Consider the following 25,192-nt stretch of genomic DNA (forward strand, 5'->3'; position numbering starts at 1 on the left):
TTCTAATTGCCCTGTCCCCCAACAAATAAACCTTCCCCTCCACAACAGCCATTACCATGAACCATTTCGCGGTAGGGTTTTGGGCTTTGTAGAGTTTGTTAGTTAATTGCAGCTACTCTGCATGAATAATGAGAAAGAGTTTTGCTTTGTTGTGGCACCATGTCCTGATTGATGTGGCCTTTACCACGCCTCAGCTTCTGAAAGTGCCTTGGATTTACCTGTTTCCAGTTTCACTGAAGTGTCTGCTGGCGCTGTGGCTGGCGGTCTGTTGTCTGGTGTTAACTACTTCCTGACGTACAATGCAACTAATCTGTCCGGATAGTTTAAAGACCCTTCTGGGTATTACATTGTCTCAGTCATAAATCAGATGTGGAATGGAAGTTGTACTGGTTCTAGAAGGGTTTCCCACTGTCACAATAACGGATAAAAATATATGTTTAATTTCATCAGTCAACTAATTCTGAGCTTCTTTCTTAAAAAAATTTTTTTTTCTAGTACAAAACGTGAGCAGGAAGTGGCAGAGCTGAAGAAGGCTCTTGAGGAAGAAACTAAGAACCATGAAGCACAAATCCAGGACATGAGACAGAGACATGCCACAGCCTTGGAGGAGCTCTCTGAGCAGCTGGAGCAGGCCAAAAGGGTAAAGGAAGCGCCCACTGGCCTTCTGTGTCTTGGGGAGAATCAGCCCTCAGGCTAACCTGACCCTGCCATTCCTTCAAGTACTGGTGAATTCCCTGGTGAATTCCCGGTATTCCTTCGTACAGCCCTGAGGTGGGCTAGAGGGGCAGCGAGTCGCTCATAAGGAAGTGTCTGCTTTCTGAAGGCACACTGCTTATGTAGAGAGAAAAGCCATATACCCTTGATTTGTATGGGTTGTTTTTTTAAGAACTAGATGGATCCAACTACCATTTCAAATTACGTATTCCTCCCTGATTTCTCCTTTCACTAATATTCTTCCAATGACTTAGCTCAGAAGCCTTGGTTTTTAAGTCATTCTTGTCTCATCTGCTGTGGGTGAGTCACCAAGTCCCATTGCTGTTCCCTTTCAAGCACTGCTTGGACTTTCCCGGTCCTGCTAGTTCCTCCTGCTGGCCGGGCTCCAGTCTCCTCTCAAGTCATCACACACATTCTTGCCATTCGTTTCCTTGTCCCCTTCTGTGACATTGTGACACAGCGACTGACTGACTGACAGATACATATGTAGGCTTTCCGTTCTGGTAGAACTTAATTTCGTTTACCCTCTAGCTGAAACCATCCCCCTGGGCAGACTAGTCTTCACATTATTTCTCATCATCATCCTCACCTTCATGCTTTTTGCTCTTGCTGTTATTTCCCCATCTTGAAATATTCCTTGTCTTCTCTGCCTATCCAAATACCACCTTTTATATGATGACAATACTAACATTTAGGGAATGTTGACATCAGTATATGCTGGTCACTGTGCTGAGTACTTACATGCACTGCTTTCTTTAATCTTTGTGACAACTCTGTGGGGGCGTCTCTGTCATTCCCATTTAAAGGATAAGGTAACTGAGCCAGGGCCACACAACTAATACGTGGAAAGGCAGACTGGAAGGCAGGCAGTCTGTCCCAGAGCCCATGTCACACTCCTCTACCTTGCCTTAAAGGCCTGTCCTAAGTCCCACCTGGTCCCCGAGGGCTCCCTGCAGAGATCCATCCAGTTGCAACACCCTTGGGCCAACGTATAGTACCTACTCAGGTTACATCCTATCCTGTTACTCAAATGTGTCCCCTGTGTTCATCTTATCCCAGCAACAAGATTTTCAGCTCCTTGTTAGTAAAAAAGAAAGAAACCTTTGGTTTATACAGAGGATGGTGTGGATGATTACCTTGGGACAGGATGCACTCATTTGATCCCCCTGCACTGACCATAGTGCATGAGATCCATAAATATCTACCCCTACTCCCCCGAGCACTGTGTCCAGCTCCCAAAGCACTGCACCTCATTTTGTAACTCTGAACACATACTCAGTGTATAGGTGCGTTCCTTCCATAGAAATCTTCACTCAGAGAATGGCAGATGTTTTCATTCATTCATTCAGCAAGTGTTGACTGCAGACTCCCTATGTGTCAGGCACAGTTCTGCGGGTAAAAAAAAAAAAAAGCAGTCCTTTTTATCAAGTGGTATAAAAACACCAGAAATTATTTTTTCATTCCTTCTCCTAGTTCAAAGCAAATCTAGAGAAGAACAAGCAGGGCCTGGAGACAGATAACAAGGAGCTGGCATGTGAGGTGAAGGTCCTGCAGCAGGTCAAGGCCGAATCTGAGCACAAGAGGAAGAAACTTGATGCCCAGGTCCAGGAGCTCCACGCCAAGGTCTCAGAAGGAGACAGACTAAGGGTGGAGCTGGCCGAGAAAGCAAATAAGTTACAGGTAAGCCCAGAAAGTCTCTGCCCCGGACATACCTCCTAGGAGCATGTCTGTAGTTTACCCATCTTATGGCCATAAAGACCCACTGATAATGTGCGGCTGAATACCGGAACACTGCCATCACAGGTGAAACACATTGAACCTTAAAACCCAAACAAAAACCCATTGCCATCGAGTTGATTCCAACTCATAGCAACCCTGTAGGACAGAGTAGAACTGCCTCATAGGGTTTCTAAGGCTGTAATCTTTACGGAAGCAGACTGCTTCTCCTGGTGGATGGTGGGTTCAAACTGTCAACCTTTCAGTTAGCAGCCAAGTGCTTAACCAGTGCGCCACCAGGGCTCCCCTGGATGACCAGTCCCAGTAAAAATGCTGCGTGCTGCGTCTCCATTGAGCTCCCTGGTGGACCACATTTCACGCGTGCTGTCACGGCCCATTGCTGGAGGAGTTAGGCTTGTCCTGTGGGACCCACTGGGAGAGGACTCTTGGAAGCTTGTGCCTGGTTTCCTCAGGACATCACCCCAGGCACCTTGTCCTTTCCTGGTTTTGCTTTGCATTCTTTCACTGTAATAAGTCATAACCATGAGTATGTCTCATATGCTGAGTATTGTGAGTCCTCCTGGTGAATCATCCATCAAACCCGGGGGTGGTCTCGGGGACATCCAGCACAGTATGGTCGTTTTTTTTTTTTTTTTTTTTTTTGGTGGAACAATACATAACGTACATCTTACTAATAAATACTCACCTTCTGTATCATTTTTACTGGTTACATAGAAGTTCATTATTGGACATTAAAGTTATTTCCAATTATACACACTTCTGCAATGACCATTCTTAAAGCTGAGTCTGTATGTATATCCTTAATTATTTCCCTAGGATATATTACTAGACATGGATTTATTGGGTCTAAGAGTATTCTTATTTTTAAGGCTTATGATACAAAAGCACCAAACTGTCCTCTAGGGAAGGTTGTACTAATTGACACTTCCACCGGCAGTGGATAAAGCCAGTTTTCTCATCGTCACCAGCACAAGGGATATTTTTTCCACCCATTGTCCCACTCTCTCATTTACTAGGCTCCTGGAGAATTTGAAATTGTGCTTATAAACTACATGGAACCACTCAAAAGACTTGAACCACAATTCAAAGTAGAATTTATTGGGCTTCCTGCCAATTCTTGCTGTCTTATTTTTAAAATAAATCCTATTTAACAGCATCCAGGTAATACACACTAAACCCAGTAACCAAGCCTATTACAGTCGAGTTGACTTCAACTCATGGCAACACCATGTGTTTCAGAGCGGAACTGTACTCCGTGGGGTTTTTAAGGCCTTGACCTTTGGGAAGCAGATTGCCAGGCCTTTATTCTGAGGCACCTCTGGGTGGGTTTGAACCACCAGCCCTTCTGTTAGTATCCAGGCACTTAACTATTTGTGCCACCCAGGGTTTGATATATACTGGGAACCTAAGAAGGAGCCCTGGTGGCACAGTTGTTAAAGTGCTGGGCTGCTAACTGAAAGGTTGGCAGTTCAAACCTAACAGCACTTCACTGGAAAAAGATGTGACAGTCTGCTTCTTTAAAGATGTACAGCCTTGGAAACCCTAAGGGGCAGTTCTACTCTGTCCTATAGGGTCGCTATGAGTTGGAATCAACTCCATGACAGTGTGTTTGGGGGGTTTTAGTTGGTCATTTAGGTGCCCTCCACCTAGTATGTACCAAGATTCCAGAATCCCAGAAGGAAGTCAAGTGTTCATATAAACCATATTGTCTGTACAAGCTGACGGGTATTCAGCATGGTAAGAGGGACTCACTAAACCAAAAAAGAAAACGCTTGCCTTCGAGTCAATTCCAACTCATAGCGACCCTACAGGACAGGGTAGAACTGCTCCATAGGGTTTCCAAGGAGCGCCTGGTAGATCTGAACTGCCGACCTTTTGGTTAGCAGCCGAGCTCTTAACCACTGCACCACCAGGGTTTCCAAGGGATTCGCTACTGTGCCTAAATTGCTAAAAAAAAATTTCTTCAGTGGAACAATACATAACTTACATCTTACTAATAAATACCTTCTGTATTATTTTTACTGGTCGCATAGAAGTTCATTATTGGACATTAAAGTTATTTCCGATTATGCACACTGTAATTGCTAAATTGCTAAATTTAGGCACAGTGGTGAATCCCTCTTATCATGCTGAATACGTCAGATTTTTTAAACCTTGAAGAACTTTTGACTTAAAATACTAAAATTTAAGCTTCTTTAAGTCTCTTAAATAACGTTTCAAGTTCTATAAAAATGGAAACTGTGCTTGCCCTCAAAGCATATGGTTAAGTCCTCTTGTGTGAAAAAGGATCAAAGAGGAACTCCTGCTGACCTTACAGGCTCTTCACATAGGACAGCAGTCATTATTTCACAAGACTGGGTATAACTTTTTTCTTCATTATCAAAATAAAACAAGACATTGAACCTAAGTTAAGAGACCCTCCTTCCCTGTGTAGGGTGTATCTTTAGAATTCTCCCCATCCTTTTTGTAGATAGAGGCTGTGGTAGCTGGTATAGTGCCTTCGGAGGTGATAGACACTTGGTCTTGGAGGCCTTCCTTAATTAAATTTGGGAGTTTTGAGTTTGTCCGTCCCCCACGCACCAACCCCCGCCGCCCAAAACAATTTTTTTTTTTCTTTGTATTTAAGAATGGTGATTCTGGAACTTTTTTATTTGCCTACTGTCAAATTGAATTTAATCTTTTACTCTTCCTTGCAGAATGAGTTGGATAATGTCTCAACACTTCTGGAAGAAGCAGAGAAGAAGGGTATTAAATTTGCTAAGGACGCAGCCAGTCTGGAGTCTCAACTGCAGGACACACAGGTATTCCAGGAGAGTAAGGGGCCTATAGTAATAGCTCTAACATCTGTATTGTATAGAAACTGGTGAAATAAGCTAGCCCCTGAATTACTTTCTAGATCACCCCTTGTTGATTTGATGCCATACTTTTATTTTAAAGCACCTTGCATTATAACCAGCCTGGGTTCTCAGGACGTCTCCACTGGAGCTTGTGTCTCCTGGGCAGAACCCCTGGGTCCCCTCTGTGCTTGGCGGGTTAGGGGGCCTGGCAGGCGCTGTCTAGGCTGTGGTTTACCTAAGCGGTGATCGTACTGCACGTGTGTGTTACTGACCATTTTAAATAAAATGGTTTTTCGTGATCAATGTTTCATTATACTATAGCCCTAAGAAGCCTGATCATCATCCTGTTAAAAATTGAGCTGAATCATTTGTTTGGGATGCTTTTAAGCCATATGGAGGTTAGGTTAGTGATTTTGGTGATTTGAAGTAATTTAGCACTTTTTTCTTGAACTTTTACATCTTTTTACTGAATTTGCAAACATTTATGAATGTTTACCTGCCAGATTCTGGGCTGGGTGCTGGGGACACGGAGTAAAAAAAACTCAGACGGACAGAAAATGCAGTAATTAGCAATTGGGGGACAAATTCAGCGGGATTGGAGTGTACGCTGTGACAAGGCCACGTCATGGCTGGTAAGACTGAGGGAGGCAAGAGCCAGATCACAGAAAACCTTGCACGTGCCTTTGAATTTTTTTAAGCCTGAAAGTAGCCGAAAGAAATATGTCGCATTTACATTTTAGAAAAATTAATCTGGCAGAAAGTAGAAAAGACAAATAATTGAGGGGGTGTCCAAGACTGGAGGTGTCCCAGTGAGAAGCGCCAGCACCAGAGCTAAGGCGTGGCAGAGCAGAGAGGATTCTAGAAGTAGCTGATAAGACTCAGGGAAAGGAGGCATCTTAGATGACTCTTGGGTTTCCGGCCCCGGGCCCCTGCGTGGATGGTGCTGGGTGGAACGAGTTTGAAGCAGCACTTGTGCTAAGAGCTTTTATAAAATGATCGTGTGTGATTTTGAATCATTTGTGTTTATCAGTGCCACTGTGTGTCCCTCCTTCACTGAGGCACTGTCTTTTTTATGGTGTGGATTTTTTTAGTGGAAGTGTTTTTGTTTTGGTGATTAATTAAGTATCGACCTTTTAAAAAAACGAACAGGAACTTCTTCAGGAGGAGACGCGCCAAAAACTGAACCTGAGCAGTCGGATTCGGCAGCTGGAAGAGGAGAAGAACAGTCTCCAGGAGCAGCAGGAGGAGGAGGAGGAGGCCAGGAAGAACCTGGAGAAGCAGGTGTTGGCCCTGCAGGCCCAGGTGCGTGTCCTCCTGGGGAGCGGTGCAGCCTGGGCATGTGCAGTCAGCCGCCAGTGTCCCTGCCACTCTGGATTGTCTCGGCTCCATCTGGGACAGTTAATTAGGTTGTGCTAAATTAAGCCCGTTAAGTGTTTTTTCTTTGACGTGGCCAAATGCTGATGTACTAGGCTGATTACAGTGTTGGAAGCATTTAAAGACGCAGGACTGTATCAACTATGTAAGCTTTCAGTCCAATCATTTTATAGATTATTAGCTTAAAAATTCAGTGACAACCTAAGATTCATTTGAATTAAAACCACATAGTACATTGACTTACAATATTTTCTCTTTTCTCACAAAGTATTGAAAGCAAAGTTTTTTCTTTATTCTTTAAATACAAAAACCAGTCGAGTGCTTCAATATTTATCTTTTCCTCTTGTACAAAACCTAGTTGACTGACACCAAGAAGAAGGTAGATGATGACTTGGGAACGATTGAAAGTTTGGAAGAAGCCAAGAAGAAGCTTCTTAAAGACGTGGAGGCACTCAGCCAGCGCCTGGAAGAAAAGGCTCTGGCTTATGACAAGCTCGAGAAGACCAAGAACCGCCTGCAGCAGGAGCTGGACGACCTGACGGTCGACCTGGACCACCAGCGCCAGATCGTCTCCAACTTAGAGAAGAAGCAGAAGAAGTTTGACCAGGTGGGTCATCTCGTCCCCTCGCCCAGAGTCGAGGACAGCACCACACATTGTTTCCTCCTGGCCAACCTCTCGTGTTGTTGTTTAAATTTAAAATCATCTTTTCTTACTTCGAAAGCAGTTTTTCATACTTATAGCAAAATTGGAAAAAGCAGAAAAGAAATGAGCCTGCCCGCCATCTAGTCATGTTACTCTCAGCCGGAAGTCAGGCATGCAGTGTGTTGGGAGTGCGTGTGGTGTTTTCACTGCCCCGTTCTCTGTAGCTGTTAGCAGAGGAGAAGAACATCTCTGCGCGCTATGCAGAGGAGCGGGACCGGGCGGAAGCGGAGGCCAGAGAGAAGGAGACCAAAGCCCTGTCCCTGGCACGCGCCCTCGAGGAAGCCCTGGAGGCCAAGGAAGAGTTTGAGCGGCAGAACAAGCAGCTGCGCGCGGACATGGAGGACCTGATGAGCTCCAAAGACGATGTGGGCAAGAACGTGAGTCGTCCTGTGGCTCAGCACTTGGCTGGGAGAGCGCCTGGGGACGGGCCCTGCAGATAGGGAGGGGGCCTGGGAACGTGGAGCCCAGCCTAGGAGGAGCTCGGGGCCTGTACAGAAATAGGGGATGAAAGTCGTCTGGGATAAGCTCCCAGGCTTTCGGAAGTCTGCTTTCAGTTACCTGTGCCAAAGCCAAACTTGGCATTTTTACGTCGATGGGTCGGGAAGCTTTGTTCTTGTCCCTTCACTGGCCCTCACTGCTCCGGCCTGCGTCCTGGCAGGGGCACCTTTAAACAAAATGGTGTCCTTTTTCCTGCAGCCACAGGCAGTTATCAAACACAAGCACCCCAAGGTCACCTTGGATGGGGTGGGGGTCTGTCTCCAGCATGGAGTGGGGGTCGGGGGAGCCAGGTATCCTAGGGAGTCACCCTTGTTTTCTGTGGAGACTTCAAGGGCTTCAGGGGATTATTCACTATATGTTTCTGTGACACTGTGTGTCCTTCCACAAAGAGCTGTGACTGTCTTTACTTACCCACTGCTGCTCTTCTAGTCTGTGAGGTGTTGAATATAGTGAAGCAAACCGAGCCTGGGAGTGAACAACCAGGCTCTGGGCCTGGCGCTTCAGCTAGCTTCCTTCTGACCAGAGGAAGCCCGTTCAGTCCCCTTGTCTGTCAGACGGACTTCATACTTGCCCTGTTTCACGTAGCTGCTGAAAAAGCACTTTGAAAGGCATAAAGGTTCTCTCTAAGGCAAGCTCTCATTTTCATGGGGTGTGGGCTCTCTGGCCGCATGGTAAGGGAGGGAAGACTGGCCTACCTTCCTGCGGGGTCTTTTACAGCCTAGGGCCTGGGGGACCAGCTCCATGGGCAGGAAGGGGCTCCCTGGACTAGAAACGCTGTGATTATATTGTTAAGTGTGGGGAGAGAATTCCCCCACCGAGTCCCATTTTCTTGTTCTGTATTAGTTGTCACTAGAATGAGCAACAGTCACACATTCACTCCACAAACGTTTCTTTCATGCCTACCAAGTGCCAGGCGCTGCTGTGAGTCTTCTTCCTCTCCTGCTCTGAGCACTGCAATGGTCACGAGCCCCAAAGCAGTCACGTGGGAGCGCTCACCTCAGAGGGCTGTTGCGAGGACAGTGGGGCACGAGTGGATAAAGCACTAGCGCCGTGCGTGGCCACGGTGAGCGCCGGTCCACGTCTGCGGCTGCTCTTTGTCCAGAGAAAGGCCAGTCCTCTATTTGAGCTGTACCCTGCTTCTCAGGCCTAACACACCTTGATGTTTAAAGGCTTCCACAAGTGCGTTTTCAGTGCAGGATTGAAGCAAGAAGGGCTGCATGAGAAACAACACCTGATAACACAGACAGCCAGCAGGGGCTGGTCAGCAGACAGGTTCGCCGACATGGCCCCGTTTTTAGTGTTCTTTGACTGTGAAAGGTCTCCCAGCTTCACGGTGGTCAGAGGGTGATGATTGCGGACCACACGGGAAATAAAGGTGTCAGCACTGTCATTTAAATGACATGCTCTGAAGGGAGGAATGGCCGCGGTGGGGGGTGGGGGTGTGCACACGGTGGTGCATGCACACATAGGCTGGCTCACAGTGACCAGAGGGGCCGGCGTGCCATGTGTGGCCTGCAGAATAGGAAGCCGGCCATCCTTCCACTGTGCCTCTGCCGAGGGTCAGCTCTGTCCTGGTGCTTCCTGTGGTTTAGGTTCATGAACTCGAGAAATCCAAACGAGCCCTGGAGCAGCAGGTGGAGGAAATGAGGACCCAGCTGGAGGAGCTAGAAGATGAACTTCAGGCTACAGAAGACGCCAAGCTCCGCCTGGAGGTCAACATGCAGGCCATGAAGGCCCAGTTCGAGAGGGACCTGCAGACCAGAGATGAGCAGAACGAAGAGAAGAAGCGGCTGCTGATTAAACAGGTAGGTCAGGGAATGTAGCTTCGGGGACAGGGGCTTAGCATTTTCTCCAAGCCCAGTTCTGGGCCACTGTCCTGTCCATTCCAGTTAGAACACCTTAGCTAGAGTGAAGACAGCTCATCTGGTCATTTGAGGATTTCTGTCTCTTTAATCTATTGTAATTGGTTTTGATTTTCTATTTCTCAGACAGTATCATTGCTGTGTACAAGTCAGGATCTTTCAGTCTGTTGAGAAGTCATAACTGTAATCTAAAGTAAATATGAAGTTAGGTTCAAGTGCTAGGTGTCTTAGAAGTATGGGGTAGGAGAGCTCGGTGCGGGCCTGCCCAGGGGATCGGTCGGGTTTCTGTAATCACTCTTCACAGGGACAAAACACCACATATTTAATTTTTTCATTTTAAAAAGTTGCCGGGTACTTAGAATTTGTATACTTTCTGAATGTATGTTAATTTGAAAGTTTAAAACCCTGTAATTTAAAAGTTGACTTTAAAAACTAGTTGTGAATATTTTGACATCTCTTGGCATTCGTGATATCAAATCTTAGATCTAGAATCTTTTCCTTTTTTTATTTCCACTCTGCTGTGTTTATTTTATTAGTCATTTCTTTCTGGGTAAGAAATTACCCCAACCTTAAGAGGCTTCAAACAACGACCACTTGTTATTTCACAGTTCCTGTGGCTCAGGAGCTCGGGAGCAGCTGAGTGGGGTAGTGCTGGTGCGTTCTCTCCAGGGGTTGCACTCGGGGTCTCTGAAGGCCTGGCTGGGGCTGGAGGATCCGCTTAAGCTGGCTTTGCCACGGGGTGTTGCCAGGAGGCCCCAGGTCCCCACCGCGGGGGCCTCCATAGGCAAGAGCGAGGGGCCTGAGAGAGAGCAAGCAAGGAGGTGCCCTCATGCCTCTTAGAGCCAGCCTCCAAAATCGCACACAGGCACTTCTTGTCACTAAGTCCAGCCCACATTCAGGGGGAGAGGAGCTAGATGCTCACTCTTGAAGGGAAGAATAAGAAGGATTTATGGACATGTTCTGGAACCACATTGACAAAGAGCCTGGAAGTGGATACATGTGGGCAGCTGGCTCTCTGCAGGGTACGGCGAGGAGAGGACGAGTGTCTCTTCACATGACCTGTAGGCAGATGCCCACGCTCCTCCTCCCTCTCCCATCCCTGCCCTCTGCAAAACCAGGAGCAAGAAAGGCCTGCTTCCGTCCTGGAGAGGACGATTGGACCATCTGCTTGGCCCAGTGTGGGGCCCCAGAGCATGGCCTTTCCCGCGTGGCACCACTTCCAGTCTGGGACCCCAGCAGCACCGTTCTGTTCGTGGAGAGCGTAAGCCCCGTGAAGGCAGGGTCTTGCCTTGCTCATCTCTGTACCCACAACTCCTACAGCATACCTAGGACAGTAGCCTTAGTAAATGCTTTGTGAATGAGCAGATGAAGCAGGAGAGGTGGGGACACCATGTCAGGAGGTGGCACACCTTCCCAGTGAACTCGAGCTGAGAACGTTAGAGCTCAGCAGTCTCATGTCGGCCAACGTTTTTAGTCACCATCAGTGATTAAGTGTCAGGATAATGGTTTAAGCCACTGAAGAAGCCTTTTCTCAGTGCCCCTCACACAGTGGTGTGAGTAAGTGGTACTGTCCCATCCCAGAGAGTGTGAGTGATGCGGGGGCTGTCAGTGGGCCCCCAGGTGTGTCCCCTCAGCCCACAGCGTGCATGTCTCACTCCACCTGTCTTGTCTTCATACTTCTGGCAGCAAGCTCAGAAGCTGGCTTCACTTCATCCCTTCTCCCTCTTTCCTTGTGCACCAAATCCTCCCGGGTACTCCCAGCTCTGCAAGCACGCACCTCTGCACTGCGACCCCATTGTCTCACACCTTTCAGTCAGGTTGCATCACCCAGACTGTATGCTTGAATCAGAGAGTCTGCCGCATTATACCCCTCAGTCAGTGGGACTGGACCCAGACCAGGTGTTGGTTTTGTCATGTTGTTTTTTTTTTTTTTTTAAACAATCCCTTTAAATGAAAACTACTGTCGTTTTCTGTTAATAACAGCAGTCTGCTCAGTAGCAGAGAGCATCTCTGCAGAGTACCAGAAGGTTCCATTCAGCCGAGTAACTAAAAGAGCCTTATGTAGTGAGAGGCTGCCTGTCCTCTGGTGGGAGAGGCCTGGATGTGACCAGGCATAATCGGGGCCACCCTTAGGTCCGGGAGCTGGAAGCAGAGCTGGAGGACGAGCGGAAACAGCGGGCTCTGGCTGTTGCTTCAAAGAAGAAAATGGAAATAGACCTGAAGGACCTTGAAGCCCAAATCGAGGCCGCGAACAAAGCTCGGGATGAAGTGATCAAGCAGCTTCGCAAACTGCAGGTAGGCACAGCAGCTACCCTGTCTTTCTGTGTGTGATCTGGCCCTCCCGCCAGCAGACACTCACGACTGGTGAAGCCGTTACACAGACTGTGGAGAAAGGTGCTGGGTGCAGCCCAGCCTGTCACCACTCAGGGAGCGGGCGGAGCTGTCACCTTGGCTGCGGCCCGGGCTGTACGCCATGACGACGACACGTAGGTAGGTATCTTCTAAGTCCCAAATCTTGGCTAGAACTGGGGATGGAGCCCCCAGCTGGAGCTTCCTTACTGGAACAGCCTCCTGTGGTGTCTGACTGAACGCACACCCCACCGAGTACCACCCTCAGGGAACAGTTCTGTCAACTTGCCTCCGTTAGGAATCTTGTCGGTGCCCTTTTTCACTGTCACAGTGACAAGCAGTGTTTTCTGTAAGGATTCAGTGTTGTCAGGTGTGCGCAGTGGGCCCTGTCGTGTCCCCCTGATGGGAGCACACATGGTACAGCTCTCAGGGAGGGGCCCTCAGTTACCTCACAGGCTCTAGAAAACCTCAGGTGGGCAGCCGGCTGCAGACCGCCGTGCCACATACATATATCCACATACACACACGCATATGCTTTCCCTCATAAATAACATTGAATTTTATTTTCAATATTTGGATGACTTACAACTGAGGGAAAAAATTGGGATTGAAAAAGCTGGGAAGAGAGATTTTTGTATATTGATTTTGAATCCTACAACGTGTTGAACTGGTTTATTAGTTCCCCTCGCTTTTTAGTGGATTCCTTAAGATTGTCTATATACAAGGTCAGATCGTCTGCAGATGGAGCTAGTTTTACTTCTTCCTTCCAGTCTAGATGTCTATTTCTTCGTCTTGCCTTACTGCCCTGGCCAGAATCTTCATTACAGCGTTGAATAGGAGATGGAACAGCTCTGTCTTGTTGTGATCTTAGGGGAAAGCTTTCCGTCTTTCACCATTCAGTATGATATTAGCTCTGGGTTTTCACACATGCCCTTTATCAGTTTGAAGAAGTTCCCCTCTGTTGGGAATTTGAGCGTTTTTAATATGAAAGGGTGTTAAATTCTGTCAGTGCTTGTTCTGTGTTTACTGACATGATGGTATGGTTTTGGCCTTCATTCTGTTAATATGGTGTATTACATTAATGTTTGAATGTTAAACCAACCTGCATTCCTGGGATAAATCCCACTTGGTCATGGTGTAAAATCCTTTTGATACGTTGCTGGATTCAGTTTGCTACTATTTTGCTGAGAATTTTTGCATCTATATTCTTAAAGGGATATTGGTCTGTATTTTTTTTCTTGTGATATCTTTGTCACTTCCATATACTTTTATATTTATTAAAATGAATGTGTATAACTTCTATAATGGGGGGAGAATCATACGTTGAAAAACTAAGAATGAAATCTACTCCAAGATCTTTCTGTTTAATCTCAGGCTCAGATGAAGGATTACCAACGTGAATTAGAAGAAGCTCGTGCCTCCCGGGACGAGATTTTTGCTCAGTCCAAAGAGAGTGAGAAGAAACTGAAGAATCTGGAAGCAGAAATACTGCAGTTGCAGGAGGTGTGTTTGTTAGTTCATCCCTACATTTGTGTTCAACAGATATTTGCCCTTGAAATTTCTCCAAGATCAGAGAGATACATTTTAATATCTTTGTAGCCTAGTTTAATTTTAATATCCATTTTTAATATGGAACTGGGCCTTCTCGTTGCTTCAGTTTGGCAAACAGAAAGTGGTCAGACTTGGATACTGCTCATATATGTTCCTCTGTCTGGCTAAAGGCAAAGGAACTGACTGGTAACTTCTCAGGCCACCTGCAGCCTGTTCACATGTGTAAGAAGAGAGTTATGTTTATTGCTTCTTTGGTGTTGATAGCATCAGGGTCACCTAACTCTCACCTTGGTATTATAATATTGCAACCTTGGGACTTGGGACGAGTCACTTAATCCACGTGGGCCTCAGTTTCCACATCCATGAAGTAAAGGAGATGATGTACCTTCAGATTCTGATAGTACAATCTCAGTCTTTAGCCTGGTGGGGTGAGAAATAGGCTCTGACTCCCTCCTGTGGCAAATCATCTTTCAGGGAAGTGCACGCAGAAACAGCAGTCAGGTGCCCCTTCCTCCAGAGGCCAGCAGCATGGGGCCGCCCTAGCACCTGCCTGTTCTCTCAGACCCCGTGCAGAGCCCCAAAGGCTGGAGGGGCTCCCGTAGCCTTAGAGGAGAGCTCTCCTGCACCCTGAGGTGACACTCTGCCCGCCTCCTCCCCGGGGGAGCACGGTCCTCGCTGCACCGTGCAAGGACCTTATTCTCTTGTGTCTAGATGGTCACTGGTCTTTCTAGCTAGTGCAGTGGTCTCAAAGCTGTACTCTGTGTATGTGAAAGACGTTCAGAACCGTGACTGGGTACAGCTCACACTTCCTTAGAGTGTAGCTTGCATAAACTTGTGTTCGGTTTACAATTAAGAAACACCGGGTCTCTGGGGAGGGCAGGAATATCCCAGCCCCTTAGGCTGGAAAGAATGACGGCAAAGTCTTAGACGTTGACCGCCGTCTTTGGACGTTGTCATTTAAGAATGCTTACCCAGCACATCAGCTGGCTCACTCGCACCCACCAGACTCTTCAGCAAACTTGCCAGCTTACTGTCTCAACTCTAAGCTGCAGTTTGGGGGCATTGGCAGATTTCACCTTGGAGGTCAAAGCTTAAGTCATAGTCTAAACTTCTTTAGGAACTTGCCTCGTCTGAGCGTGCCCGCCGACACGCTGAGCAGGAGAGAGACGAGCTGGCCGATGAGATCACCAACAGCGCTTCTGGCAAGTGAGTCTCGGGCAGCGGGTGGGCAGGGCGGGGGTCTAGGAGTCAGGAGTGCCCACCAGTCCCCACAGGCAGCCTGTGGTTGGGTCTCCTCCCTCAGACACGAGGGCTGCACAAAGGCTGTGGCATGGCACCTAGGGTCAGATTCCCTGCAAGATAGAGAGCCTAGCAGGAGGTGGTGAGCGTCCCCACGCCGGCCCTCGCCAGCCGTGCACGGTAGACGTGTGACGCAGATACACTCGGAACTGACCCGGGCTCCCTCAGGCTGCCCGCCTTGCAACGCAGGTCTTCACTTGAAAATTCAGTAGATTTGGCGGGCAGATTCCTTAGACATGATCTTTCTCTGAATTCATTTTTCACTACGAATCATCATTATCTCTTCTTCCAATTAAGTCGTTGATTTCTCCATTTAGTTACTGTACTGAGGAGTCCTACCGTAGTAACTAAAGGCCAATGTGCATTTCCTAGCGTGCACAGTGAGGAGTGGGGATTTTATGCTCATCGCACTGGGAGACAATTAAGACATTTAAAACAAGGGAATGCCGGGCTCTGCTCTGCGTTTGTGAACACCAACTCTGGCTCTCGCCTGTGAAGTCAGATGGGGAGAGGCAGAGGGTGCCGGGGAGCTGGTGGAAGGCCACCACGGTGGCCCACGGACAGGGCGATGGGTGGGATGGGGCAGTGGATGTGGGGAGGAGAGGCGTGGACGGAGGGGTGTTGCGAGTGTAACCAGCCGGCCCTGCTGGTGGGCTGGGGTGGGCCCAGGGAAGGAGAGCACAGGCGGTGCTGGGGTTTCTAGCAGCGGGTGGTGGAGGAGCCCTCCCCGCGTCTCCCTGTGTTGTGTGGAGCTGGCGCTGAGCCGTCGCCCCTCACCCGCCAGGTCTGCGCTGTTGGACGAGAAGCGGCGCCTGGAGGCGCGGATCGCGCAGCTGGAGGAGGAGCTGGAAGAGGAGCAGAGCAACATGGAGCTGCTCAACGACCGCTTCCGCAAGACCACTCTGCAGGTGACCACGCGGCAGCCTGGCCCCTGGGAGGACTGCGCTGCCCTCTGAGCACGTGTGACTGAGCCCCGTCTCCTCTGCAGGTGGACACGCTGAACACAGAGCTGGCGGCCGAGCGCAGTGCCGCCCAGAAGAGTGATAACGCACGCCAGCAGCTGGAGCGGCAGAACAAGGAGCTGAAGGCCAAGCTACAGGAGCTGGAGGGCACCGTCAAATCCAAGTTCAAGGCCACCATCTCGGCCCTGGAGGCCAAGATTGGGCAGCTGGAGGAGCAGCTGGAGCAGGAAGCCAAGTAAGATTTTGCTGCCATGAGTCAGAACTGACGACCTGTTGGCTAGAGACCAGGCTCTAGGCTTAGCCTTGTGAGTCGGGCCAGGCAGGGTGCCCTTGCCCTCAGGGAGTGCCCCATTGCATGGGGAGGAGGTGATAAGACACACAGAGTCAGACAGGAGATAGAAAGTGGAGTGAGCCGTAGAAGCGCGAAGAGCGTCAGGAGCGAGGAGGACAGATGGCGCTGGTGAGTGGACAAGGATGTGGGGCCGCCTGTCAGCCCATCTGGGCTCAGCTGACACTGGGCCCCATGATTTCCTAGGCTCTGGGGTTTACGTCTCTGCCCACGGCCTGTTGTCCATGTGAACATGGCAGTTTGTAGGCAGAAAAGAAATGCAGTGTGACAGAAATGACAGCTTTTCTTCTCCCGTAGGATGGGCCTGCTTACCAGCTTCTGTAACTGCTGGAGTTTGTGAGGGGCCGCACAGTGCTGCTGCTGGCCACCATTCACAGGGTTAGCAGAACCATAGACGGTCAGAGCTAGAGCAGGCCTTCAGAGGCAGCCTCTTCCTGGTCCTGCTCAGGACCCAGCACCCCGCTCCCTCCCGCTCTACTCGCACGACTCCACTGGGTAAAAATAAAACATGGTTTGGGGTTTTTCAGGTTGTCATTAACATGACTTCCTCTTTCAGCTGACTCCATTGCTACCATTTTTGCATAATATCTGTTAAAAAGAAAACTTACGCTTTTCTTGGAGTTCTCCCAATAAGTCACCTCTCCTTCACGTGGACAGGGCAGGCCTATCTAGAAACACGGTGATTTGTCTGATTTCCAGGTAGAGAGTGACCCTGGGCTGTTTTTCAGGGTTAGCTCTGTAGTCTCTAGCACGGTAATAGGTGGTTGGTAAATTCTGAGTTGAAATGATAACTCAGTCAGTTGGGGTTTTGCTTTGTATTGAATTTTCAGGCTGAAAGATGAGGTAATGATTAGACTAACCAACTAAGATTTTGTTTTCAAAAAGTCTGTGTTCAGTAAACCTGATGGGTAGCTCGTGTAACGTTTGCTGTTCCGAAGATCACTGAATTAAGTGATTGCTGCTGTGTGTGAAGGAAAGCCTGCATTTTCCCGCCTGTCAGCACTGGGGAAACACGTGAACGGCCGTTCTCGTTATGATCAGAGCGAAAAGTCTCAGGGCTGTATTGATCATGTCATTCTGGCCAGAAAGGCCCTGGGAGGCCCTCCAACTTGCGTAATCCTCCAGACAAAAGGGACTGAAACAAATATTTTTTTTTCCCCATTCAAAATATCATTTCAAGAGTTTCAGAATTAACATGTTGATCATTTTCATAGGGAACGAGCAGCCGCCAACAAACTAGTCCGTCGTACAGAGAAGAAACTGAAGGAGATCTTCATGCAGGTGGAGGATGAACGCCGACACGCAGACCAGTATAAGGAGCAGGTGGGTGAGGGCGGGGTGAACGGTCCTCCCCCTTGGAGGTGCCCGAACAACGAGAGCCGTGAAAAGTAAGCCAGTGTTACAGTTTGAAGGCAAAATTCAGGAAGAAAATGCTGCTAGGTAAGTCTGGTGTTCCTGCGAGCCCTACTGGGGTTGGGGACACAGAGGTGATGAGGACGCAGGGGTGACGTGTCACAGGTGATGAGGATGCAGGGGTCACCGGTGACGAGGACGCAGGGGTGATGGGTCACAGGTGATGAGGACACAGGCCCCGCCCCCCAGGAGCTCACAAGCACACCTGAGACAGGTAGAACCTTCAGAGGTGCACCGAGGAGGGGTAGCCAAGACCAGGCCAGGGAGCTTTGCAGAGTGAGGCCTGACCGGAACTTTTGTGTCGGCTTCCTCACTAGAACGCTGGCTTCTTGGGTGCAGGGGTGTCTGTCCCAAACACCTGGCCTAGTCCAGTTCACAGTTGGCAGTCACTGAGTAGCAGATGGACGGAGGGTGCGTGAGACATTGACTAAAAGGTGAAGAGGCAGCAGATGTGCTGTGAGGGGCCCGAATGTCGTGGTTGTCTGCATCCAGACACCCTTTTTCTAAGTGTCGAAGGAGGATGTCACTAAAACCCAAACGTCAGGTCTGCGTTGGGTGGGTAGCTGCTTTCCACGACCACTGTCCCCTCTGCTGTCGTGAGACTTCACCATTGCGGACACAGTAGAAGGTTGACAGCTGAGGCTTTGGCTGCCTCCTGCTCAGACTCTCCTTGTCCTCTGCTGCAGGCAGGCACCCCAGCCCTCCCTTCCCACCCCACCCTCGGGGCCTAGCAACACCTAGCCACTCTGGGTGGGCATGAACCGGACCCATGAGCACCAGCCAGTCTCCTGTGGCTCAGAAGTGAATGATCCAGCCAGGGGGCTCTTGGTTCTGTCAGGTCTTTCCAGAGGGGTCTGGACTTGAATCAGTGTAACATCTGAAACACCCGTCATACAAGCTCCTGATGTTGGGGACTGACCACCTTCTTGGGTCTTCTGCATTTACAGGAATAGCAGTTCCCTCTGACAGTCCCATAGGTCCCTGTGGGAAGATACTAAACTATCTTTTTCTGTAGAAAATTCACGAGCGAAAATAGTTTAAATTTTTTTCAATTTCCTTGAGCATAGATGACAAATAGTTGCTCTGTCGATACTGGCTCGCTGAGATTGGCAGGCGGACCAGAAGGTCCCAGACCAGCCCCAGTCCTGTGCACACGTGTGCAAGTATGTGTGCCCACGTGGCTGACGGGGCAAAGGGCTGTTGACACACCCAGGGTTCAGCAGTGCTGGATTAGGGTTAATGGGGCTGGTTTGTCTTGATTCATGTAACTTCTCCAAGATGGAGAAAGCCAATGCCAGGATGAAGCAGCTGAAACGCCAGCTGGAGGAAGCGGAAGAAGAAGCTACACGTGCCAACGCGTCTCGGCGTAAACTCCAGCGGGAACTGGACGACGCCACCGAGGCCAATGAGGGCCTGAGCCGCGAGGTCAGCACCCTCAAGAACCGGCTGAGGTGAGGAATACGTGGACTCCACCAGCGGTGGCTCTGGGGGGTCGGTGCCCAGACCCGCAACAGACTCAAATTCATGTACAGTAGCCATTATTTCTCCTGAATTCATTTCTCCAGTTTATCCATTCAGGCGTCTGACATTTATAGTCATTCTTGGGAAGGAGAGGAACAGGCCCACTCATTGTCCTTCATTCCCAAGTGGCCCATGCTAATGAATGGCAGGAGGCCTGAGCTAGGACCAGTGTCCGCCGCTCTGCAGACCGGCCATTCGTGAGGAGAGGGTCCAGCCTCCACAAGCACGTGCCAGGGAGGGGGGCACATGAGCACTGAAGTAAGACTTCCTCCCCCAGCACAACAGGTTGGCACAGAGGTCAGCAAACTGTAGCCCATGGGCCACATTTGGCCCCTGTCCTATTTTTGTACAGCCAATGAGCTGTACGTTTTTAAAGGTTATTTTAAAAAAAGACATGACAGAGACCCTATTTGGCCTACAAAGCCTAAAATAGTAACTGTTTGGCCCTTTATGGAAAAAGTTTGCCGACCCTGGGCTAATGTTCTTACCATTTCTATCAGTCAAGTCTCGTTGAGTCCGCCATCCTCCATTCTCTGAAGAACTGCTCAGGTGTAGTTCTATGTATTGGGTGGGGGGAGGGACACAGAGCCTCTCCTGATCAGCCATGCCTGCCCACCCACCGCAAAGCTGAGTGTCCCCAGGAGGGGGTGAAAGGTGAGGGTCCAGAGCCGTCAGCGGCTGCGTGGCCCGGCTCCTGTGTGCCATCCGCAAACGCAGACGCTCTGTTCTCTCCAGGCGGGGCGGCCCAATCAGCTTTTCTTCGAGCCGATCTGGCCGGCGCCAGCTGCACATCGAGGGGGCTTCCCTGGAGCTGTCAGACGATGACACAGAAAGTAAGACCAGTGATGTCAACGAGACACAGCCGCCCCCATCCGAGTAGAGCCGTAGGAAGCCGTGGAGGCAGCACAGTGGGACACGCAGGAACAGCCGACGCCAGCCGGCCTCAGGGCCGCCGACAGGTTTAGGAGACGGGCACGCTGCGGATTCCTGACTGAAACATCAACTGTGTCTTAAGGCTTTCTGGCCTACCCATACTGTATCCTGCTTCAACTTTAGGTACAATTGCTCCCTTTTTCTATATATACACATACACAACACACACATATTAAACAGATTGTCTCTTCATCGCATCTATTTTCCATGTATTCACCAAGAGACCATTTTCTAATAACATGTTAAGAAGAGAACCCTTTTTGAAAATGAGAACTCCAGACCCCTCGTTCCCAGGTGCGGGGTTGGGGCAGCCGTGGCCGTTGCTCGGCCGCTCTGCATGCTCTGTCATACAGACAGTACCTTAGTTTGTGTTCACGTCGCCCCAATTCCTCAGCCACCCTGAGTCTCTTAGAACATTGTGGAACCTAAACTGCACTCGTAGCTCTCATTTTCTTCCAGTAATGATCATCACTATTTCAGTGAGCAAACTGTGAACGGGGCTTTGGAAAGATTAGGAGGGGTGGGCTGGACTGGGAGAAGCAGCATCCGTTTGGGGGTTACCAGCCTCGCCTCCCAAGGGTGGCTGTGTCCCTCGAGTTGGTGGTGTCTCCACATCTATTCCTGTGAACTGTCCTTGGCCAGGGCTGGTCTGTGTACAGAGGATAACGGCCACAATCCAGGTGCGGCCCCAGGTGCAACCACCATTTTGACCTCTGGACATGGTCTCCTCAACACTGGCTTCGCCAGGGCACCTTCTCATCAGAAGCCAGCAGCTCTGGGCCCCTAAGCAGGCGGGGGCGGAAGGCCCGCCCTCACCAGCCAGGCTCTCGTGCTGACCTTGCAAATTCAGCCGCTGCTTTGAGCCCAAAATGGGAATCTTGGTTTTGTGTCCAAGACTTGTTCCAAGTTTGTCGGTGAGGTTTGCAGAACCTCAAGACCAGATGCCATTTGCCTGAATGTTGACATGCCAGTGGATGTGAATCCTTCTCATTACTCCTTCCCCTGCCCTTCGGACAGTGTTACAGTGAAGCTAGCATTCTTTTTTGGTTGATAGTTGAGCAAACTGACATTACAGAAAGTGCCTTAGACACTACAGTACTAAGACAATGTTAAATATATTATTTGCCTCTATAACAATTTAATGTGTTAAGTTTTGACTGTGCTTCATATCATGTACCTCTCTAGTCAAAGTGGTATTTTAAACATTCAGTGACAATGAATCAGTGTTAATTATAAATCCTTGATCCTCTGCAATGTGCTTGACAACACAAACCTTTTGGGTTAAAAGCTTTAACATCTGTTAGGAAGAATTTGTCATGTGGGTTTGGAATCTTTGATCTCCCCTCCCCCTTATGAATTGTACTGGCTGTTGACCACCAGACACCTGACTGCAAATATCTTTTCTTGTATTCCCATATTTCTAGACAATGATTTTTGTAAGACAATAAATTTATTCATTATAGATATTTACGCCTGCTCTATTTACTTGGAGGAAAAAGCACCCGTTGAGAATAAACAGAGCTCAGTAAACAAGAATAATCATGTGGACATGGAATCTGTTTTCTCCCCTGTTCTCAATTTCCCACCTGTGGTGACTGCAGGTTGGTAGCTACACAGTCTTAAAATGAGGACGGCCAGGCCCCTTTTTCTGAGGAGCTCTGCACTCCTGGGAGCTGCCAGATGACGGCCTCGCCCTCCAGGCAGTCTGTGTTCCAAGCCTGCTGTCACCGGGGCCTCATGGTGGTGCGGACAGTGATAGAGAAGGACTGCCTGGTGTGGGGGCTGGAGACCAAGCTTAAGGGAAAAGGGAGCCCTTTAAGGCAGCAGGTTGGAGCCTTTAGGAGGGTTCCAGTCACCAACAATGAAGTTCGTTACTTACTGGATTAGTCTTTTAAGAGGTCCTAGAAGTTTCTGACTGCGTTTTGGGTAGGATGCCCATTGAAAATGCTTTGGGGAGGATTCAGTGATGAGACCCAAGGGCAGCCTCTCTAGTGTGGACCAACTAGGATGAGCTGGGTAACAACATCATGTAGAGAACGTAGATTTTTCTTTTCTTTTTTTCTAATTCCATAAGGTTCTTAGGTTAGCCTGGGTCTGGTAGTGTGTGCTATATGCTCAGGTTTCTTGGCAGTGGTGGGGGCATGGAAAGTGGCCAAACATGCAAGTAAGAACTCTTCTTCCCTGCTGGCTGCTGGCTTAAGTGGTGTTAATGTCACGGTCTCCCAAACAGCCCATGAGGAGAAACATATAATCTACATGGACTGATTCCAGCTCCTCATTCCCCAGAGGTGCTCATTAGAAGGGACCTTTCTTCACCAAGCAAACCACCACTTCATAGTTGAGGAAAGGTATGTAATAAAACCTTTGTGGGGTGTTTAAAGCACAGGGAAGACCCTTTATGGGAGCTGGGCTTTGAGTGTGTCAAAGCGTCAGAAGCTGGCGGTTCCACCCATCAGGTATGTGGTTCATCATGAGGACGAGTTTGGGCAAGCCTGAGAGGGAGAACCGTGCCCTTCCGGCTTTAGACGAGGCTGTCTATGGTGGGATTTTAACTGGGGGCTGTTGTGTAAATGCAATGCTCTGCCCTCGCCAGGTTGCAGGCACTTCTTTTTTAAATGCAGACATTTCAGGGAATTATTTTTAAATCTTTTGGTAGGAATAATGCGCGTATTCCTAGCCTGAATGGCTTGTGGGTGAACATCTGCGACCCAGAAAGGCTCGAGCCCTGTCACATTGCCTTTCTGTCCCAATTCCCCACTCCTGAGACCTCCTCGGCTAAGACAAATTATGGGCCGTAATGCCAAGCAAGTTGTGTCCTAGCCCGTCCTCCCTCGGGCTCTAGATGACTGACCCGTGGCCCCTCCTCCTCAAGCCAGTGTTGCTGGGGGACAGCCGTGTCTGTGTCAGGACTGGGGACGAAAACAGCTCACAGTTGTCAAGCTCTAGGAACCACCCCTTCCTGCCCCTCAAAAAAGAAAAAAAAAAAAAATCAAGCCAGAATCTTAGGAAGTGGAGAGCTTGCTCCCCAAGTTCCAGGCAGGTGTGAGAGTGAAGCCTGCGGCTGGAAGTCTGGGAAAGTCTCCATTCACACAGCTTTACCAGTCACTCCGGGAGGAAGGGAGAATGCACCTCTCCGCCCCGCCTGTCTAGGAAAACATCTGCACCAAGAGCTTGCCCACATTGAGTGTTTGCTAGAATGCTATGTCCCATGCCAACTGTCAGGGCCAGACAGGGCAAGCCCTTTCTGTAGCCACCTGTGCTTTGGGAATCTAGCAAATCATGTGAAGCGTCTTGTATGATTCATGTAAGAATCTAATATTAAACTACCAGAAGGTATATTTACGTGATGCGAGTTTTCAAAGATGTTGCTAACTAATTATAGTGCCTATGTGCTGTATGCAAAGAGTTTGACCATGTCTTTAAACCCTGAATGAGGCTAAAAATTCATGTTTGATTTATTAAGGCAGTGAGGTCTGTTTGTTTTTTCAAACTAGCCCAACACTGGGATCCTTCCCAGCTGAATGGATGTCTTGAAGCCTTATTCAAGATGTAACATGACAGTGACTTCAGCGCTGGCTCTGACTGAAACATCCACAGATAGCACTGCCTCCGGCTATCTGTGGCTCCATGTTGCATAGATTCTAAGATGCCCATTTTTTCACATGTGTGAACTCTCCTGTCTTACCATGGCTGTCAGCTAGTTGGAAGCTGAGATGTGGCTGTCATTGCCTGCCCCTTCCTGGTAAGGTCACTAAAGCCCAGCTGAGTGGGTGTCAGCAGCTTGGAAGGAACTTCTGGAGCCATGAGTGAAGCGCACTTTTCAGAAATGCTGCATCACCAGCCTGCATCACGGCACAAAGGACAACACTGCTTGGGAAAACACGGACCAAGGACCACCTGAGTCAAAAAGTGGTTCAGAACACTGGACTCGCAATGTGAAGTTTGGGGACTCTCACTTACGTTTTCCTTTTGTATACGAAAGAGGGAAATGTGTTATGATGAAAATCTGCGTAAAAAGGTCTAAAGGAGCTCTTGCAATAACTAAGTCTAAATGATAAGCATTTTCATAGTTCTAATTGGCACATTTTTCGTAATGGTTCAAAAAATAAAGCTGTATCTTATAATTGTTGGTGTCTCGATTCTATGAAATATAGTAGTCTCCTTTCTCACCAGGCCAGTGCTGGGCTGGAGCCTGGGAATCTGTATTTACCAAGTTCCCCAGGTCCCGGGGCAGGTCAGGGAGCTCTGCCCTGTGAGACTGTGCAAAATCCGAGAATTCAGCACAGGTCTTCAGGCCAGTTTGGGTAATGAAAGAAAATCAGTTTTGCTACTTCAATTTTTTTAAAAATGAATTTGGGCAACTCTACAGAAAAATTTAGAATCCACAAATAGTGAACTATTGACGTCCTTTCAGTTCCATTTCTGATCTTTGTCAGTGCACGTCCATTTTTACAGCACTGCAATTAGCATGCTCCTCTGTGTTTATCCTTTCCCCGCTGGCCATTTCTCACGTATTCCCATCATCCCCATGAACGACCACGGCTGCACACTGAGTTAGAATGGCTCTGTGGGATCCTGGTTCTGCAGGTAAGGCACCCTGACTGTTCCCCTACCATCACATGTATTATTGCAAGTGAAATTTGTTTTTGCTTACGATCATGGGGTATTATCCCAAAAGTAGAAAGTTTTTATAGATCATATTGTTACATTCCAGACTTCTAGAGAACAATTTAGTGACACCAGTAACATAAAAGTTTACCTACTTCCCTAAATTCTAGGTGGCAGTGGTTTAATTTGCTGGGGGTTTTTTGGGTGGTTTGTTTGCTAGTTAAAACAATCACATTTTTTAACCAAAACCCAGTGTTTTAGCTCCGCCATCTGCTGATGGAGCAGTGGGGCACTGCACTTCACCTAGACATCACTCAGCTGACTTTATTCGAGTGTGTGCCAGGTAACGAGGGCCTAGGTGCCAGCCAAGCACACCTTACCCCACCACCCTCCTACCAGGCCTCCACCCGCAAATCAAGATCCAGGAGGGATCCATGTTTTAATGGGGGCAGCAGTCAAACTCAATACCTGATCTGGAAACA

At 48.8% G+C, this 25,192-nt stretch overlaps 1 protein-coding gene across 4 annotated transcripts in view; it reads left to right on the forward strand.

Moving 5' to 3' along the window:
• Positions 1–21,657, forward strand: part of MYH10 (myosin heavy chain 10) — a 152,081-nt gene extending 130,424 nt beyond the window's left edge. For 3 of the 4 annotated variants that reach the window (XM_023731074.1, XM_023731075.1, XM_023731076.1), the window contains 15 exons: positions 496–640; positions 2,188–2,394; positions 5,148–5,252; positions 6,438–6,590; positions 7,021–7,269; positions 7,530–7,742; positions 9,456–9,668; positions 11,859–12,020; positions 13,449–13,577; positions 14,743–14,831; positions 15,709–15,832; positions 15,913–16,121; positions 17,450–17,558; positions 18,927–19,099; positions 19,905–21,564. In XM_023731074.1, coding sequence (XP_023586842.1) covers positions 496–640; positions 2,188–2,394; positions 5,148–5,252; positions 6,438–6,590; positions 7,021–7,269; positions 7,530–7,742; positions 9,456–9,668; positions 11,859–12,020; positions 13,449–13,577; positions 14,743–14,831; positions 15,709–15,832; positions 15,913–16,121; positions 17,450–17,558; positions 18,927–19,099; positions 19,905–20,049 — 2,425 coding nt within the window. In that variant the 3' untranslated portion in view covers positions 20,050–21,564. Of the gene's footprint in view, positions 1–495; positions 641–2,187; positions 2,395–5,147; positions 5,253–6,437; positions 6,591–7,020; positions 7,270–7,529; positions 7,743–9,455; positions 9,669–11,858; positions 12,021–13,448; positions 13,578–14,742; positions 14,832–15,708; positions 15,833–15,912; positions 16,122–17,449; positions 17,559–18,926; positions 19,100–19,904 lie in introns of all 4 variants that reach the window. The other variant, XM_004375992.2, reaches the window with a different exon arrangement.
• The last annotated feature ends 3,535 nt before the right edge of the window (positions 21,658–25,192 follow it).

The sequence above is a fragment of the Trichechus manatus genome, unplaced genomic scaffold (assembly GCF_000243295.1).
Source record: "Trichechus manatus latirostris isolate Lorelei unplaced genomic scaffold, TriManLat1.0 scaffold00040, whole genome shotgun sequence".
NCBI classification, from domain to species: domain Eukaryota; kingdom Metazoa; phylum Chordata; class Mammalia; order Sirenia; family Trichechidae; genus Trichechus; species Trichechus manatus.